Genomic DNA, 19752 nt, shown 5'->3' on the forward strand with positions numbered 1-19752 from the left:
CCGAACCATTTTCAATAGGAAACAATGGGACCAGATTCCGCGTCGAATGAACCGTCGGTCATTAAAATCGGTTGAGGTTTACTGCCAAAAAGTGATGTGAGTTTATTTGTACACACACATACACACACACACACATACACACACAGACATCACCTCAATTCGTCGAGCTGAGTTGATTGGTATATGTGACTTGACCCTCCGAGTCTTCTATCAAAAAGTCGTTTTTGGAGTGAACATATAGCCTTTTCAGTACACTTAGTGTACGAGAAAGGCAAAAATCATGCCACCTATTTAGTATGTTTTTTTAGATTTTATGTTAACTCCATTAATTGCTGTAGGGAATTTTGACGTATTTTTAATGAAAAAGTATTCCTGAAGAGTTTGCTGATGAGCATTTTGAAAGAATTGCAGACGACATTCAGAAATACCTATTGATAAATAATTTTTAGAAGAAATTTTGGAAGAATTACTTGGAAATATTGTGGATGATATTTAAGCCGACCGCATGGTTGTACCTTCAGTATTCTCAAGCATGTTTTTATTATCTCTAAGAACTTTGGTAGCATTTTCAGACATTTCCGAATTTACTCTTTAAAAAATCCAGACTTTTTTCTACCAGAACAAAAGGATTACAGAAATGTCTAACGAAACTGAACAAAACATTTTTTGGTGTTTTTTTTGTAGATCACTGTTGTTAAGTTAAGTTATTATGTTTTTATTTTCAAAAAAATCAATGATCGATTTTGTATGAAAAAAGGTCTAAATTTCAACTTTTTGTCAACAAAGTTTAAAATGTTGTTATTTTGTGATGCGTTTATCAATCATGCTGATTTTTTGACAGGTTATTGCTCTAATATTCATGAGTTACTTGTGAGGATTTGAACTCGATTGATCAATTATTTTGGACGATATGGCAATTTTAGTACATGTCCATTTATTATTGTACATTTTTTCAAAAAGGTGAGTTTCTAAAAGTAATGACGCAATCAAGTTGAAATTTTGTCCACAAGTAAAAGGAACATAGACCTTTCATTCCCCATCATTCGATTTTCAATTCGCTCACCATAACAGAATTTCGAGCTTATAAACCTTCATGCACTCCAAAATGGCAGTTTTGGAGAGACATTTTGTTCTAAAAAAGCCCATTCATATTTGTTATGGCTCAAAAAAATCACCAGTGTTCACAGAGTGTTCACCAAGGCCTAATATGTTTATCAGTTAAAACAGAAGTTGTAAAAATTTTCTAAACGAACAGAAAAAAATGTGTATAAGGTGACAATATAGTTGCCACTGCCTCATAAAGGGTTAACGCAAATTTCACATCCCAAGAAGTTGCACAAAAATTCCCTTGAACAGGCATTTCAATCATAATTTATCTAGAAATTCCACAAAAAAATCTACGGAAAAATGCTTTTTTCACAGAATCTTTACTAGAAAATTCTTTACTTTTTCATATATGTTTACAACATTTTTGCAAATTATAAGCCGGAAAAATCAAGGAGTTTTTTTTTGTTTTTATTAATGTGTTTTTTGGTAATAAGAAGACACTTTGTTTTGCCAAAAAAGAACAGCCTCATGCGACTATGTGCAGTCAAGTGGCGAGCTCAATATTTGTCTAAATATCGCAAAGGGCTCCTCCCTGTTTAAATCTTCAAAGGTCATCAGATATGCAAACGTAATCAGTCTGGAACGTCTTGAGTCTCTTATGAAACCACGTGAAATGGTCGAAAAGTGCCTCTGAAACCCCTCCGAATCTAACCTGAGAGCAGCAATTCAAAACGTATTTTCGAAAACTTGAGGCTTTCTTACACCCTCTTAAAACCTTTAGTAATGCCCCTGAAACCGTTCGAAATCATCCAATACGCCTCTGAAGCCTTCTGAAAATCTCCTGAGATGACTTCGAAAGCCTTTGAAACCACCTAGGATCCCATGTAGCGCACATGAGAACCCCTGAATCCTCCGCTTCTTTAACACCTCCGTAATCTGCTGAAAATCCTCTGAATCTTCCTGAAACGCCTCCTATATAATGAGAAAATCTGCTGATCAGATACTCAAGAGGTTCCTTGGGTTATGTGGGGATCGACCCACTAAAACACATTCTTTCTCTTCCTTACCTTTGCGGTACGCGTGGTAGGGATGACTTCGAGAAGGGGGGACCGTAGATGAGGACACTCTATTAGTTAGGGCTCTACCAGCTATTGCTTTCAGTTGCCCTCTCTCCCATGGAAGATTTTGTCCTGAATGGTATTCTAGACTATCCGTTGGATTATGCCACGTCGGTCGAATCACTCTTCATCCTTTGCCACCATTAGTACTAAGGGCATCATGCCCAATAGCACACATACCGCGTCCTTAGAGACCGTACGGTATGCGCTGACCGCCCCAAGGCACATCAACCTGTGGGTACTCTCGAGTCGCTTCACGTTTTGATTGACCTCTAGCGCAATCGACCATGCAGCGGCGCCATACCGTAATATGGAGACCGCTACTGCCGCGAGCAGCTTACGCGTACTCGAGACTACTGCCGAGCTATTTGATATCATCGCCAAGCTTGCCCTTTTGCAGGCATATTCTACGTGGCTTCCGAATTTCAGCTTATCGTCGATCATGATCCCCAATTGCTTCAGTGAGCGCTTAAAGTTGATCGTGCACCCGCCTGTGATGACCACTGCTTGTTGTTCAGACTTGCGGTTGTTTAACACCACCACCTCCGTTTTGTGGTGCGCGAGTGCCAACTGTCAATTGCGTGCGTTGCAGTTCCACTTCCTCTATCGACTCGCCGTATACCATGAGGGTACATAATATCATCGGCGAAGCCGACCTGCTTTACACCCGGTGGAAGCTTGAGCCTCAGTACGCCATCATACGCCGCGTTCCATAGTACCGGGCCCAAGATGGATCTCTGAGGTACCCCCGCGATGATCTTGTAGCTCTTCTCGCCTTCCTCGGTGTCATAGATTAGCACCGTATTCTGGAAGTAGCTCTCTAGTATCCGGCATAGGCTAACCGGTACTCTTAGGTGGTGTATGGGGCATTCGATGGCGGCCCAGCTGACGCTGTTGAACGCATTCTTTACGTCCAGCGTGACGATCGCACAATAGCGAATTCCTGCTCGCTTCTTTTCGAGCGCTAACTTGGCCGTTTTGGTTATAGTCATAATAGCGTTCACCGCCGATCGACGCTTCCGGAAGCCGAACTGGATATCCGAGAGGCTAGAGTCATTGGGTTTCTCGGTATAGACCACCAGTCTCGACAGAATGATCCGTTCCAACAGTTTTCCGGTGGTGTCCAGAAGGCAGATAAGTCTGTATGCCGACGGGTCGCCAGGTGGCTTCCCGGGCTTAGGCAATAGAACCAAACTTTGCCTTTCCCACCTCTTCGGAAATTCGCCTCTGTCTAGGCACATCTGCATAGCCATTCTGAACATATCAGGGCTAGCCTCGATGGTCTCGGTGGCTACTGTCGGGATACCGTCCGGACCTGGAACCTTGTTCAACCTAAGCATCTTCGCTATTGCGATGAGCTCGCCATTCGTCACCGGGGTGACCTCGCTATGGTCGGTTTGGCCATAGGGGATGGGGGCCCATGGTCTTGTATCGTGGCACGGAAACAGCGTTTCCACGATCTCAGCATCTCTGGGGAGCGTTCTGGGGGTGCTGACGCGCCCTTCCGTTTTGGCCATGACTTATCTGTAGGCATCACCCCCATCCGTAAACCTACTTGGACTCCATGTAACGCATCTTAGACATCCTTCTTCTTCTCTTTCTTTATGGCTCGACGTCCCCACTGGGACTTGGCCTGCCTCGCTTCAACTTAGTGTTCTTTGAGCACTCCCACAGTTATTAATTGAAGGGCTTTCTTTGCCTGCCATCGCATGAATTTGTATATTGTGAGGCAAGTACAATGATACACTATGCCCAGGGAGTCGAGAAAATTTCCCCGACCGGAACGGGAATCGAACCCGCCGTCTCCGGATTGGGGCTCCTTCGCCCTAATCACTAGGCTAACTGGAGACCCATCTTAGACATCCGAAACCCCCAAAACGCTACTGTAACGCTTCCGGAAGTTCCTGAAATGCATGTAACGCATCAGAGACCCTCCTGGGGTCTCCAGATAGCCTAGTGTTTAAGGCTATGGGTCGCCAATCCGGAGACGATGGGTTCGATCCCCGTTCCGGTCGGGAAAAATTTCTCGACTCCCTTGGCATAGAGTGTATCATTGTTCATACTATACAATGTACAAATTCTTGCAATGGCAGGCAAAGAAAGCCCTTCGGTAATTAACTGAGTAAGTACTTAAGGAACAGTAACTTGAGGAGATGCAGGCCAAGTTCCAATGCGAACGTGGAGCCATAAAGAAGAAGAGAAGAAGACCCTAGTAAAACACCGAAAACGTCCCTGTAATGCCACTGGAACCCCCTAGAAGTCCTCTGAATCTAGCGGAAATGACCGCGGTTATCCTTGAAAATCCTCTGAAACTTCCTGAAAAATAAAGCGTAGCTTTGGTATCTCCATCTTTTGATATTTCAGTAAATCTTTTATTGTTTGGGTATTCCGAATCTTTCCCACTGTGCGAAGACGCCATGGTGCAGAATAAATAGGTTGTTAGGTAACGCAGAATCCTCACACTCAGCAGCGCTTCGCTTGACAAGAGGAATCTCCCGACAGTCAGCCAGTCCCCGCCAGGTTAGCTGGCGTCTCATATAACCAGCCGGAGGAGTGCTCCCAGTCGGTGAAGTAGTGCCTCCTAAGTACAAGTGCTGTATTTCATCTCGGTCGGGGCTTTTGTTGTTCTCGGTTTCGGTGTAATGGTTTTGTCGACACTTGAGAGGTACATTATTATGTCGGGTGTAGGAACAAAAGCCAAACACGGAAAAGACCCGATTACTGATCCCAAACCAGACTGCATACAACTTAGTATGTAGTAGCGGCGGTGCGAGGGACGGCAAAGTGCCTCGTGGAGGAATGTGTGTTGCTTCGCCTTCAGCACAGTTAACGCTTTTACGAGCACGTAAACGAAGGATAATAAAGGTGCTAAGTAGTGCTGCAAATTAGTCTTGTTAGTTGTGGAGCGAGGGAGAGTTCAGCCGCAGCACCGAGAATCCAATATCCGAGTAAAGGGAGAGCATTATTTGCAGCATCCGGATGAACGAACTGCGAAATTGAAATTAATGGGACTTTGTTGTTGTGCGCTCAATCGGAAGCCAACTTGAGCCCCAATCTCCCTTTTATATGTTTTCGAATCAATTACCTCGATTATCAGTTTGTACCCTAGAGATGTTATTTCTAAAAACACATTTGCATCACACATAGCTCCTAGCTATTCAATAGCCTTATGATAATAATCAACATGGTAATGTAAACCTTAAATATTTTGAGCAATATTGAAAATGTAGGACCAATATATCCATCATCTCTATGTATATCAATCCTCAAGCACAACATAGGCTTCGATTGAATCCAACGCAGCATGACCGACAACACTCAATGTACAGTTGGGACTCCTATAAAACGATGCCACTTACTTAACGCCCAACGTTATTTGTTGTTCTTTGTTACCGCAACAGTTACTTACTGACATTTGATTCTGTTCTTCATTTCGTAATGTTGTACTGTTTTTTCTACTATTTATTCGTAATTTCTTGCACTTATTCTTGACTCTATGATGTATTCTACGTTTTTCGCAATACTTCATTCATTTGTTCACTGCTTCCTTTATTCTTTATTGTTAAAGTGTTTCACTACATTCTATGTTCTTATTTTCGTTACGCATGCTTTTCACACTTTCTCCTTCTTTCGTTCCAGCTTTTTACTCTTACCAAAGATAACTGAGAGATTACGGTGGGCGTAAAGTGTGGGTGACACCGCATTATAGAAACCCGGTCTGTATCATCGTTCAGGCTCTGCAATCACTGGATCCATATGGGGTGGCTTCTTCAGCCGCTCACCGGCTGTAGGAGGCGTAAATCTCATTAATTAGAAATACTAAAGGGGGTGGCGAACAGAACAGGCGAGTCACACAAACATACCGGCTCACATCAACGCACTGTCAACAACCAGCCAGCCAGCGCAGCGAGCCAACGCAACGGCTCACAATCGAATAATGAATGATATTGTACCCGCTGAACAGCCAGTCACCCACGCACCTACAAACAACCAACTGGGGCTTTCCCTGCATTATCCGTTCGTTGCTGCTGCCGATGTTGATCTTGTTTATGGTGATAATATTGCTGTTGTTGTTGCTGCTGATGCACTATGACGGCGTGCGATATCATCATCATCATGATGGGGGCAGCAGCACGTTAAATGACTGATGATTATATGTGTATTTGGAGCAAAGTGGTGATTTCCAGCTGTTTGAAGTGGGTTTCTCATGTTGCAGGCACCATTATTGCTCGGGGGTAATCTAGGACCTGACCGATAGATGACATGACACCATACATTGTTGAGATATTGATAGGAGGTTCTGTTGGTGTTGAAAATTCCTAGAACTGATTTTACTGGGAACCAATCCAATTATTATCGGAAACGGTTTGTTTGTCAATAATTTCAATGTCACAATGTCATGTGTTGGTTTGAAGTGTGCTTCAATGAAGTTATTTGAAACCCAGTATGTGATGGATAATTGATTGGATTAAATCAACAACTTGCTAACGCAACAAGAAATATAAAATAACAAAAACTCACGGGAACTAGAGCTTTGAAAATTCATAGCTATATAGGTAGGGTGTACTGATTGTTTTTCGATCCCTGATCCGATGAAGAAATTGAATAGCAACATTGCACAAAAATACATTTTACATTGTTTTTAAATTTTAAATTTAGTGAAAAAAAACAGCAAAACAGCAAAAAACAATACGCACCTCGAAGAAAAATAGACAAAGTAAGCATGATTAAAAGTGATATGCGAAGGTTTTACGCAGCGATCAGTGGTACCGATAAAGTTGATTGAATAAAAAGGAATTTGATTGAGTTACAAAACTTTTTTTTATTATTATCTCTAAGTACTCATAAAAAGGTTCTACCCCATTACCCCGAATTCCACTACCCCGAACGCCATTACTCCGAACGCCACTACCCCTAAAGCCATTACCCCGAGTGGGCCATTACTCCGAACGCCACTACCCCGAATGGGTCACTACCCCGAACGCCATTACCCCGAAAGCATATTTTTAGATGGGTTATTCTGATGATGAGTATTTTGACGAATTTCGCACCAACTCGTCTTCGGGGTTGGCAGCACACCCTCAGAATGTTATGAAATTTTGTAGGTTTCAAGACTTTACCTTTTCAAGCAACTTTGCATATTTTGTTTTTTTCAAAATTAACCTGGACTAACATTTAAAAAGAGTCAAAGTTTTTTAACCGTTTTTGCCTTTCTCGTACACTAAGTGTACTGGAAAGGCTATATGTTCACTCCAAAAATGACTTTTTGATAGGAGGCCCGGAGGGTCGAGTCACATATACCAATCAACTCAGCTCGACGAGTTGAGGTGATGTCTGTGTGTGTGTGTATGTGTGTGTGTATGTATGTGTGTATGTGTGTGGTCAAAATAAACTCACATCACTTTTTTGAACTAAACCTCAACCGATTTTAATGATCGACGGTTCTTTGGACGCGGAATCTGGTCCCATTGTTTCCTATTGAAAATGGTTCGGATCGGTCCAGCCGTTCCGGAGTTATGGCCATTTAGGTGTTCCGGACCGGTACCCCAGGAAGGGGCCAGATATGAAAACGCTACAAACCCATCCATGCGGCACATCAAACAACGGCATTTTCGATAACTTGATGAATGGTAAGCAGAAAAATAGTCTGAGATCATATCTGAACCGGTAGGGTCCCGGAACCGGTTCCGGGTGTCCCGCCGGAAGTGGCCAAACATAAAAGAGAACTAAACCCATGCATGCGACATATCAAGCCGCGGCTTTTTCGATAACGTGATGAACAGTAAGCAGGAAAACATTCTCAGACCATATTGGAACCGGTAATGTTCCGGAACCGGTACCAAATGTCCCGCCGGAGATGGCTTAGTATAAAAGTTAACCAAACCCATGTATGCGACATATCAAATAGTGGATTTTTTGATATCCTGATGAACAGTAAGCAGGGAAATATTGTCAGAACATATCTGAAACGGTAGTGTCCCGGAACTGGTTCCGGGTGTCCCGCCGGAAGGGGCCAACCATAAAAGTGAACTAAACACATGCATATCAAACCGCGGCTTTCTCGATATCGTGATGAACAGTAAGCAGGAAAACATTCTCAGACCATATCGGAACCGATAGTGTTCCGGAACCGGTACCAAATATCCCGCCGGAGGTGACCATGTATAAAAGTTATCCAAACCCATGTATGCGACATATAAAATAGTGGCTTTTTTGATATCCTGATGAACAGTAAGCAGGAAACTATTCTCTGAACATTTCTGAATCGGTAGTGATCTAGAACCGGTTCCGGGTGTCGCGAATCGCGGATTTTTAAGTATCTTGATTTGGCAAAAAAAATTCCGGCCATATTGGGGACAACCGGTAGTGTTCCACAACCAATTACGGTTGCACCATCGGAAGTGGTCAAATATAAAGGAGAATCAAACCCATAAATTCGACACATTAAATGACTTTTTAGGTAACCTGATTAACGGTTGACAAGAAAAAAGAATCATAGACCATACTTTGGAAAACCAACCGAAATCCGAAACCGGTTCCAGGTGCCCCGCCGGAAGTGGTCAAATGTAGAACGGAACCAAACGCATACACGCAACACATTAAATAACGGCTTCTTCGATAACGCAAAGAATTTTGCACTTCTACAACGGTCAGCAAGAAAATAGTCACAGGCCACATTTACCGGTAGCGTTACGGAACCAGTTTCGAGTGCTCCGCCGTAACTGGTGAAATGCACAAATGAATCAAACCATGAATTACATCAATTTGCGAATTTTTAGGAAAATCGATTATTAATTTGCATAAAACTAGTCTAAGGCCACATCAGTAACAATCGGTAAGTGGTAAAATGTGAACCGAAAGTAGTAAAATGTGAAATTGAACTAAACCCATGCGTGTGGTGCCATAAAACCACGCTAATTCGACAATGATTGCTGTCAAATTACCTGGGTAAACTTTTAATTCAATGAACTAACTTTAGTTTGTTTAGATTGTAGGATTTGTTTTTGAACACAATTCTTACAGATTTTGTGGCGGAACGAATTGATAACTTGTTCATTTTACGATTGTTGGCTTCCGAAGTTCACTGCGGTTGATCACCAAACGGATCAGGTGTCAGAAAACAACAGTGAGTAATATCACAATATCGGATCATTCGTGTTTACAGTGTATTACACTGTGACATTTCTGGAGCTCGATTAGAATAGGTCGTATGTGCTTTCGTCGATATAAAAATCGGCCAGTTTATTTTAGTTACTGTAGCAATATTAATTATTTTTCGGGGACTTTTAAAGGTATTACTGAAAGCTCATTGTGTAAGGAATCTGCTGTATTGGTATGTTTTGTTTGATTTCAACAGTTTTCGCTACAATAAGTGAATCCAACTGATCGAATTTTATATCAACGAAAGCACATACGACCTATTCTAATCGAGCTTCAGATTTGATAATTTTTGAATGCGATAAATGTCGAATGAGCGGGGTACGAATTAAAAAAAAAGTGTCGTTGTTACGTAATCAGCAGCGGCTGACCTACGAATATGTTCATTTTCGACAATGCTAAAAACATATGCAAACATTTTTATTGACCTTGTTACACTTCACTTCTCTAATATACATCGTTTATGTCCATACAATCAACGACTATGCCAATAGTCAAGAACATGCGCATCATTATTTGATGATATATTCTAATATTTCCAAAACATATTTTTCACAGAGTAAACTAAATCGCACAAAGAGAAAGTAACGATCATGCTTCAGCAAAATGCCACTGCTTTACATTAGCCGTAGAATTTCATTCAATTATCCCACCCGAGATGCCACCTTCCCGTGTGTTTTTTTCGGTCTCCGCTTTGTGCGACAACGAACAAAACTGGTTTGGCTTGCTCAGCCGTCCTGCTGCTGCTGGTCCGTTGCTTACTCACACATGCAAGCGCATGAAAATTGCTGTTGTCCAATTGAAAGAAAAATGGTTTTGATGTGGAAAATGACATTTTCCACTAATTATGTCTTCGACAAAAATCTTCCTCTTGAAATTTTCTATCTTTGGACGGGACTCAAAAAAGGGCTTTTCATGTAAAGTTTTCGAGATATTGCTGCGCAAAGTAAAGTTTGGCTGAAAAAAAGTCATCACTATTTTGTTCAAAAATGGTTTTTGAAAACTGGTAATCATTTTCCACAAGTTAAAAAATCCCAGGTGATACCTTGATCATTCCTCTAACTCTGCACGGAGACCGTTTTCAAAAAAAAAATGCTTCATTACTTTTTAAAAAATCTTAGAGTAAAAAGTGAGGATATGCTTCCAGTTTCACCTTAAAGAGTGATGAATACGCGGGGTTTGACAGTACATCAAATAGCAGCTTTTTTGATAACTTCTTCTTCGCTTCGTTCTTGTTTTCAACGGTCAAACGAATATAACCTAAAATGTGCAGAAAAAAAACTTTGTCGAAGATCGCAAAGTGATCTATGATTGTGTAAAAAGTTTTTTTTTTACTGTATTAACGAGATTTTTACCCCAAGGCTAGTTCATCTCGGGGCTCACGCTTTACTTCCCTTCCGAAGGAAGAACTCACATTTTGTGAGTTTGTCAGGAGTGGGATTCGATCCCAGGTCCTCGGAGTGATAGTCAAGTGTTCTAACCATCACACCAGGTCCGCTCCGTGTAAAAAGTTATATCTTAGCTTGTTAGTATCGTCTTGATATTGATCAGCTTCCAGTGTTAGTGAAGGTGCTCAAGCAGTCAACTGAGAAATCTGTTATTATTCAGCTCTGCTTATACGTTGAACATAACGTCGGACTATGCATCATCAATAAGTTTTAAGTCAATTCAATGATGGCTTTGATAAAATGCTTGCTTTTCTTAATAAATATCAGGATTCAGGAACATTTTGACTTACGTCGACGGAAGAATCATGAGAACATATACGACGAGAAAGGCACTATCACCACTAGGTGGATTAATTTGGGTTTTTTTTTACAAAAAATAACTCGAATATGGTAAGATGTACAAAAAAGTGATGTATGAGGGACATTTAGAGAATTGTCCAAGCTTTCATGAAAAAATATTTTAAAAATTCTAAATACATTTTTACATGTTAAAAAATATATTTTTAAAATTAAAAGTCAATTTACAGAAAATGCCCACTATTTTATGTTTTGAAATTTTTTTCCAAGAAAGTCAATATTGTTGCCTAACTTTCCTCCATACATCACAAGATGGGCACTTTTAAGGAAAAAAAGTTTTTCTAACAAAAACTTTTTCATGTTAGTTTTTTTAGCGTGTTGCGCATTAGCCGTTTTTTTTTACAAAAAATATAACTCGAATATGATAAGTTGTACAAAAAAGTGATGTATGGGGGACTTTTAGGGAATTGTCCAAGCTTTCAAGAAAACATATTTAAAAAATATAAAAAAATGTTTTACACGCTAAAAAATATATTTTCAAAATTAAAAGTCAATTTACAGAAAAAGCCCACTTTTTTATGTTTTGAATTTTTTTTTCCCAAGAAAGACAGCATAGTTGCCTAACTTTCCTCCATACATCACAAGATGGGCAATTTTAAGGAAAATTTTTTTTTTCTAAAAAACCTTTTTCATTTTATTTTTTTATTTTGCGTGTTGTGCTTTAACTCGTAGTAATGTATCCAGAATCCTAATGACAATCCATTAAAACTTAATGGGCTCAACTACTTTTTTAATATCTTAACGTGCTTGACATTGAAAACGTGCTTGATATTGGAAAGGGCTCAAGACAAATTTGCTTTTAGGGTTTTATATCAATGAAAACGCTTGTGTATTGATAAAATATGTACATATGTATATGTGTATTCAATTATTTTTTTCTACAATATATACATCCTTCTTTTATACATTCTATTGTAACGTTTTTTGAATATTAGATTTGAAACAAAGTAAACCTTTTTGGATTATTTTTTGAATTCGAAAACTTCTTCGCTTCAATTTGATTTTCAGAAATTGGCACAAATGAATGAAATTTTTGTGTACCAGGTATTGTTTTTACGTGACTGTATGTGTATAGTTCTTCAAGTTCATCCGTCATTTTTGCATATTGTTCATTTGAAATAAAGCAGAATTTCAATTTTGTTATTTGTTTATCTGACTGTTTAACTGCCCAGTCATACAGTTCTCGAGGAGTTGTGATTGTGTTTCCATAATCTCGAGCAAGACTTGCTCGTTTTGCCATTCGCTTGAGAGTACCTCCAACAGCGTCACATGGACCTTTGCCATGTGAAGTTGCGAAGAAGTGCCATTCTGCTTCCAATCCATAATTGGACCAAAAACTGCACAAACTGGCAAATTTTTTTTTGTTCTTATAATGAGCTGCTGCTCCATCTGACATGAAAGTAATTTTTGAGAAATCAATCGATTGTTTAATGAAATCCAGCAGTTTTGATATAAATAACTGAACTGCTGTTGTATCGTGTGTAAGTACTCCAGATATTATTATAAAGCTCAAGTTTTCCAACTTATTTTCTTTTCTGTAGTACACTTCAAAGGGGTGAATGGTAGCTTGAGAATTATTCCAATGGTAACCTTGAGCTGAATTTTGAATGATAAATGAATAATTTTCTGAAAAGTCACAAATTGTTAATACTTCACCCTGTTTAAGAGATTCTTTCTTAACCCGCAAAAATGAGGATTGTTCTTTATAAATGAAATCATGAGTTATAAGCTTATCAACTTTTTCTACAAAATACGGAACAAACTCGTCTATAGTGTTAGTAATAGTTTCCAAATTGCATCGATCAGTGGTTAGCCATTGTTGAAATAAAACCGATTCTTTATCATTCGCTTCTAATAATGATGTTAGTTCACTGGTTCTAGGCACACAATAATACAATTTCAGCAAACAGAATGCTGTTTTAAGCATTCAGATATCAAAACAAGCTGAGAAACAGGTTCTATTCCAGTTGGGATGTAACGCCAAGAAAAAGAAGGCACCCAATCAAACAAAGTTGTAATGCCCATTGAGTGTTATTAAATGGGTATAAGGATTCTTGATACATCCTGTACGAGTTAATGCGCAACACGCTAAAAAATAACATGAAAAAGTTTTTGTTAGAAAAACTTTTTTTTCCTTAAAAGTGCCCATCTTGTGATGTATGGAGGAAAGTTAGGCAACAATATTGACTTTCTTGGAAAAAAATTTCAAAACATAAAAAAGTGGGCATTTTCTGTAAATTGACTTTTAATTTCAAAAATATATTTTTTAGCGTGTAAAAATGTATTTTGAATTTTTAAAATATTTTTTCATGAAAGCTTGGACAATTCTCTAAATGTCCCCCATACAACACTTTTCTATAGGTCTTGTCATTTTTGAGTTACATCGATTTTAAAAAATTCTTCGAAAAAAAGTTAGGCTCTCTTCAAATGTTACTCTTGAAAATTTTCGAAAATTTAAGTATGCAAAGTTGCTTATAAAAACCTAGTCTTTATGCCCACCAAGTTTCATTCGATTCTGAGAGGGTGTTGCCAACCACTGGTCGAGTTGGCGCGAAATTCGTCTTTTATATTTTTATTAGGCCGATGCAAATATTATATTTCTTTTATGACCGAGACCTCTCATCGGGTACGAGGGGGGGACAAAAAATAATAAGGAACAAAAAAATAAAAACGAAAAAAAACTATTGAAAAATTAAAAATTACATCCACTATTGAAAAAATATTTTTCGACTATTGAAAAATTGTTGCTTGAAAACATTTTTTCCAGTTAAGATGGAGTCATGAGCCGCCATGTTTTTTTTCGCCCCTTCAAAATTTCGGGATTTTTGAAGGGGGGGGGGGGGGGGTGACAAAAACATATTAAATAATTGCATCGGCCTTAATTTAATAACATTACTGACAGCTTTAATATCAGAAGATATCATTGTAAAGAATAACCTTAAAACAAAATAATGGAATAATACGTATTAGAAATGATCTTGTATGAGATAGAGCTGTCAGCAAAGGTCCTTCAAATACTGGCTATCGATATTGGCTTTTTAGGCCGAAAAGACATTTGGCCAAAGTATCACTAATAAGTCTACTGATCATTAGGCGAGATCAAATAATACAAAATGCAAAATAGGCCCGGAAAGAACATTTTATAGTTAGAAAAAGAAAAAATCTTTTAAGGAGGAATAGACGATTTGGTAATAAAACTCAATAACAGTGTAACTTAAAAAAACATTCCTTAAATGTGAAAAAATGTGATTGATAGGTTGGCCGCCAATAAAGTCTGCAAGGATATAACTAGAAAGAACAGCATATAAATTAAAGAAGGGCAAATCTCCTATGGGACCATTCATAAACTATGTAGACCGAATTTTGCTCACCTTGGTCCTCTCTCCCTCCTCATCGTAGAATTTTAAAAGACAATTACACCGTCTTCGGCCAGAGGCCGCACAGACTGTACATTACTAACATTAGACAATAGACAACACGTATAACATTTAGTGGCCCAGTGGAGTATTTTCTGTTTTGATGAAAAGTTTTCCTCGACCGGAGCGGGAATCGAACCCACACTCCGAGGCATGCGAGATACCTAAACGACTAACGCCGCTAACCGCTCGGCCACGAAGTCCACGATTTGTTCATACAAAAATTTGTAAGTTTGTATAGAGCTTAGAATTTGGATAGACCTTCTCCTACTTACATAGTTTATGCATGACCCCTATACATAAATCTGCAAAGGGCAACATGGCTACCAAACAACTCTGTAACAATATAAGTCGAAAGAACAGCCCAACTTTAAAAGAAGGAAAAACATCAGATGGAATTAATAGAGATAACGGTAACGACGTAACTAGAAAGAACAGCCTATAAATTAAAGAAGGGCAAATCTCATATACAGTAAGCAGCTTTCACTCCCAGTAAACTATATAAGTGCAGCTAGAAGAACAGCCTTTCATGAAAAGAAAAGCTACAGTTAAGTCGCCAGAAAAAAAAATAGTTAATTTGGTCCAACGATGCTGGATCGCAAGGTAGAGTGAACTGAACTGAACTGAATATCTTAAATCCAGTCCAGTACTACAATCTTGAAAAAAATATTCAGAAAACAATTTTAGGGCTTGATGTTCTGGAAACTGATCATCAAAATCGAATGAAAATCAAAGGAAATCTAGTTTCCAGTTTGGCCGCAAGTCAATTCTGAAAAATTTTACTTGAAAGAACAGCCTATTATTCAAAGAAGAACAAATCCGCTATGGAGTTAGTTATTCGTCTGCAAATAAACTACGTAACACTCAAACTCGAAAGAACAACTTCTGATGAAAAGAAGGAAACATTTCTATAAAGAAATTAACAGTTTGGCTTCCAAACAACTCTGCAATAGTACACGGTTGGAAACTGCAAACTCAAAAAAACAGCCTATTTTTAAAAAAAACGCAAATATTTGAAGAAGTGTAGTTTGCCAATCGTTTGCCACCAGTTACAATCGTGCTTGAGGCCAACCAACTTTTAAAAGAAGGGAAAATGTCAGTTTGAAATACTTTGTAGTTTTTATAGCCATAGCTATAAGTTCAAAAGAACAGCTAGTTTAAAATATGGAAAATTTTTCTTTACTTGTTTTCTCAATTTCATTGCGTTTGCTGCTTTCGTTTTCACGAACCTTACTTTTGCAAGAAGCACAACATACGGAAACCTAAGGGAAACGGAACCTATCTTAAACAATGTGCTCCCATTGTCATGCTATCTAAAACGAAGTAAATAAGAGCTATTTGATTTGTGTTTTAGTTTTATATTTTTTTACTCGTTACAAAAAGAAAACGGAAAAAATCGGTACCCAAATCGTCTGTTAAAAAATAGAATTAACATAGGGGCATAGGATGGAGAAGAGTATTCATACCTACACTAGTTACTGATTACCCTTTTCTAACTTATAACCACCTTCATCAACTTCTAATTGGTCACCCCTTTTTTGGTGATCTCCTGAACGATTCGGGGTAATGACCCTTTCGGGGTAGTGGCTTTCAGGGTAATGGCTTTCGGGGAAATGGCTTTCGGGGTAATGGGGTGGAGCCCATAAAAATGCAGCAATAGCGAGTATTGCATTTGGTTCCGTATCATTGTAGGGTAGCAAGTACTGTTTATATTTCCCTCGAACCACGTCCAACCGAACCGAATGATGATGACAAATGTGTATCATCGGACCCACCCCCGCCCGCACCGCTTTGCTCATGGAATATAAATCATGGGAAACAATAATCCTTAATAATAACTCACCTATTAGCGGATTAATATTCTCGTGCCGTAAACCGTGCGCCATTACGAGCAGATCCATCGCCTTCGTTTTGAGTTCCTGGGACGACGACGACGACCCAGAGCTGGGAGGGATTTCCTTTAGCTGCACTAGATCTCCCTGTAAAGTATATGGGTAGGATAGGGACCCAGGGTTGGAAAGAAAGATGGACAATAAAAAACGATCAGATAAATCGATCAGCGCGTGTACCCATCTCCGGTTGGATGCATTATGTTCAGGGTGGGGGAGGAGAATGGTTTTCAGACACTTAAAAACTGACTTGATGTCAAAAAAAAAGTACGCCATTGAAATTCATGTAATTTGCATGGTACTTCGCCCCTCTTATATAAGTACAAATATTTTTTGCATGCATAAATCTTGTTGTGTTCAACATTTTTGTATTGCAATGAAAAACATCCGTTCAGAACATATCAATAATTGAAAAAATGACAATTTTCATGCATGCATACATTTATTTGTTCACATTTAAGACAAGATATAATCAACAATAGTACGTCACCGGTACAATTACCGGTACCGGTTTGTGACTGCCGCTCTCCTTCCTCAGTCGCGCCCAATGCTCGCCAAGTCACGTTCCACCTGGTCCACCCATCGTGCTCTCTGCGCTCCAAACCTTCTTGTGCCAGCCGGATCAGTAGCAAATACCAGCTTTGCAGGGTTGTTGTCCGGCATTATTGCAACATGCCCTACCCACCGTATCCTTCCGGCTATGGTCATCTTCTGGATGCTGGGTTCGCCGTAAAGTGCAGCGAGCTCGTGGTTCATCCTTCTTCGCCACACACTGTTCTCCTGCACACCGCCGAAGATCGTGCTTAGCACGCGTCGCTCGAAAACTCCGAGTGCTTGCTGGTCCTCCTCGGGCATCGTCCATGTCTCGTGCCCGTAGAGGACCACCGGTCTTATTAGCGTCTTGTACATGGTGCATTTGGTGCGTGAGTGAATCTTTTTCGAACCCAGTTTCTTCTGGAGCCCGTAGTAGCCCAGCCCGACATCTGCTGATGATGTGCTTTAGATTTTCACGACTTACGTTATTGTCAGCTGTCAGTAAGTATCCGAGGTAGACGAATTCCTCCACAACCTCGAAGGTATCCCCGTCCATCGTAACATTACTACCAAGACGGATCCGGTCGTTTTCGGTTCCGCCTACCAGCATGTACTTTGTCTTAGCCGCATTCACCACCAGTCCGACCTTTGCTGCTTCGCGTTTCAGGCGGGTGTACAGCTCTGCCACCGTTCCAAATGTTCTGGCAATAATGTCCATGTCGTCCGCAAAGCACACAAATTGTCCGGATTTTGTGAAAATCGTTCCCCGGCTGTTGAGCCCGGCTCGTCGCATCACACCTTCCAGAGCGATGTTGAAGAGTAGGCATGACAGTCCATCACCTTGTCGCAGTCCCCGGCGAGATTCGAATGAACTAGATAGTCCACCCGAAACCCTTACGCAGTTTTGCACACCGTCCATCGTTGCTTTAATCAGTCTAGTCAGCTTCCCAGGAAGCCGTTCTCGTCCATGATTCTCCATAGCTCTGCGCGGTCGATACTGTCGTATGCCGCTTTGAAGTCGATGAACAGGTGATGCGTTGGGACCTGGTATTCACGGCATTTCTGGAGAATTTGCCGTACGGTGAAGATCTGGTCCGTTGTCGACCGGCCGTCGATGAAGCCGGCTTGATAATTTCCCACGAATTCGTTTGTTTTAGGTGACAGACGACGGAAGATGATCTGGGATAGCACTTTGTAGGCAGCATTCAAAATAGTGATCGCCCTGAAGTTCTCACATTCCAAATGGTCGCCTTTCTTGTGAATGGGGCAGATTACCCCTTCCTTCCACTCCTCCGGTAGCTGCTCGGTTTCCCAGATCCTGACTATCAGCCGATGCATATACACTACCCGCCATAAATATGGAATCGCATCGTCTAGTATTGCAGCTTCAATGCTGGAAATACATAATTTATCATACTATAAACTAATTAATTAATACTAAAAACTCTCTTACATTTTGCTATCTTCACTCGCACTACGTCCACCTCTCACCACAACAGTTTACTTTCTGCTTCGACACTGAACCGTGTTGCCAGTTTCACCAAACTCAAATCTTTCCCAACAACCCCCATTGAATATTGCAGCACCCCAAAAAGTTTGGCATCACCTGAAAACCTTATGATTTACTAAACTATATCTCAAAAACCGTATCCTCTGCAAAGTTTAGACCTTCGGCAAAGTTGTTAAGCAGGTTTATGACCTTCAAATGGTGAAATGTTTGGCACGTAATTCCGCCGCTATGTGGCGCTAGTGTGCATTTACAATGAAGTACTTTGACATGGTTTATCTCAAGATTCTGACCACCTAGAATGTTCGTGTCTTCAGCAATGTTAATCAGAAGGTCTAAAGCTATCAAATGGTGGTAATTTTAGTGCGTAAATCCGCCGCTGTGTGGCGTCAGTGAGCATTTACAATGAAGTACTTTGACATGGTTTATCTCAAGATTCTGACCACTTAGAATGTTCGTGTCTTCAGCAATGTTAATCAGAAGGGTTATGGCTATCAAATGGTGGTAAGTTTAGTGCGTAGTTCCGCCGCTATGTAGCGCTAGTGGGCATTTACAATGAAGTACTTTGACATGGTTTATCTCATGATTCCGACCACCTAGAATGTTCGTGTCTTCAGCAATGTTGATCAGAAGGTCTAAAGCTATCAAATGGTGGTAAGTTTAGTGCGTAATTCCGCCACTGTGTGTCGCCAGTGTACATCAAAAATGGAATACTTTGACATGGATTATCTCAAGAATCTGACTACCTAGAAAGTTCGTGTCTTCAGCAATGCTGATCAGAAGGTCTATGGCTATCAAATGGTGGTAAGTTTAGTGCATAATTCCGCCGCTATGTGGCGCCCGTGTGCATTTAAAAGGGCCCATATAGCCGAGGCGGTAAACGCACGGGTATTCAGCATGACCATGCTGAGGGTGACGGGTTCGATTCCCGGTCGGTCCAGGATCTTTTCGTAAAGGAAATTTCCTTGACTTCCTTGGGCATAGAGTATCTTCGTACCTGCCACACGATATACACATGCAAAATGGTCATTGGCAGAGGAAGCTCTCAGTTAAAAACTGTGGAAGTGCTCATAGAACACTAAGCTGAGAAGCAGGCTTTGTCCCAGTGAGGACGTTACGCCAAGAAGAGGAGGAGGTGTGCATTTAAAACGAAGTACTTTGATATGGTTTATCTCATAATTCTGATCACCTAGAATGTTTGTGTCTTCGGCAAAGTTGATCAGACAGTCTATGGCTATCAAATGGTGGTCGGTTTAGTGCGTTATTCCATCACTATGT

General features: G+C 40.2%; 1 protein-coding gene across 1 annotated transcript in view; it reads right to left on the reverse strand.

The window, feature by feature from the left end:
- Window positions 1-19752, reverse strand: part of LOC109400375 (uncharacterized) — a 533446-nt gene that overhangs the window by 57844 nt on the left and 455850 nt on the right. Inside the window, 1 exon segment of the mRNA XM_062860635.1 lies at window positions 16388-16523. Coding sequence (XP_062716619.1) covers window positions 16388-16523 — 136 coding nt within the window.

The sequence above is a fragment of the Aedes albopictus genome, chromosome 3, assembly GCF_035046485.1.
Source record: "Aedes albopictus strain Foshan chromosome 3, AalbF5, whole genome shotgun sequence".
Taxonomy (NCBI): domain Eukaryota; kingdom Metazoa; phylum Arthropoda; class Insecta; order Diptera; family Culicidae; genus Aedes; species Aedes albopictus.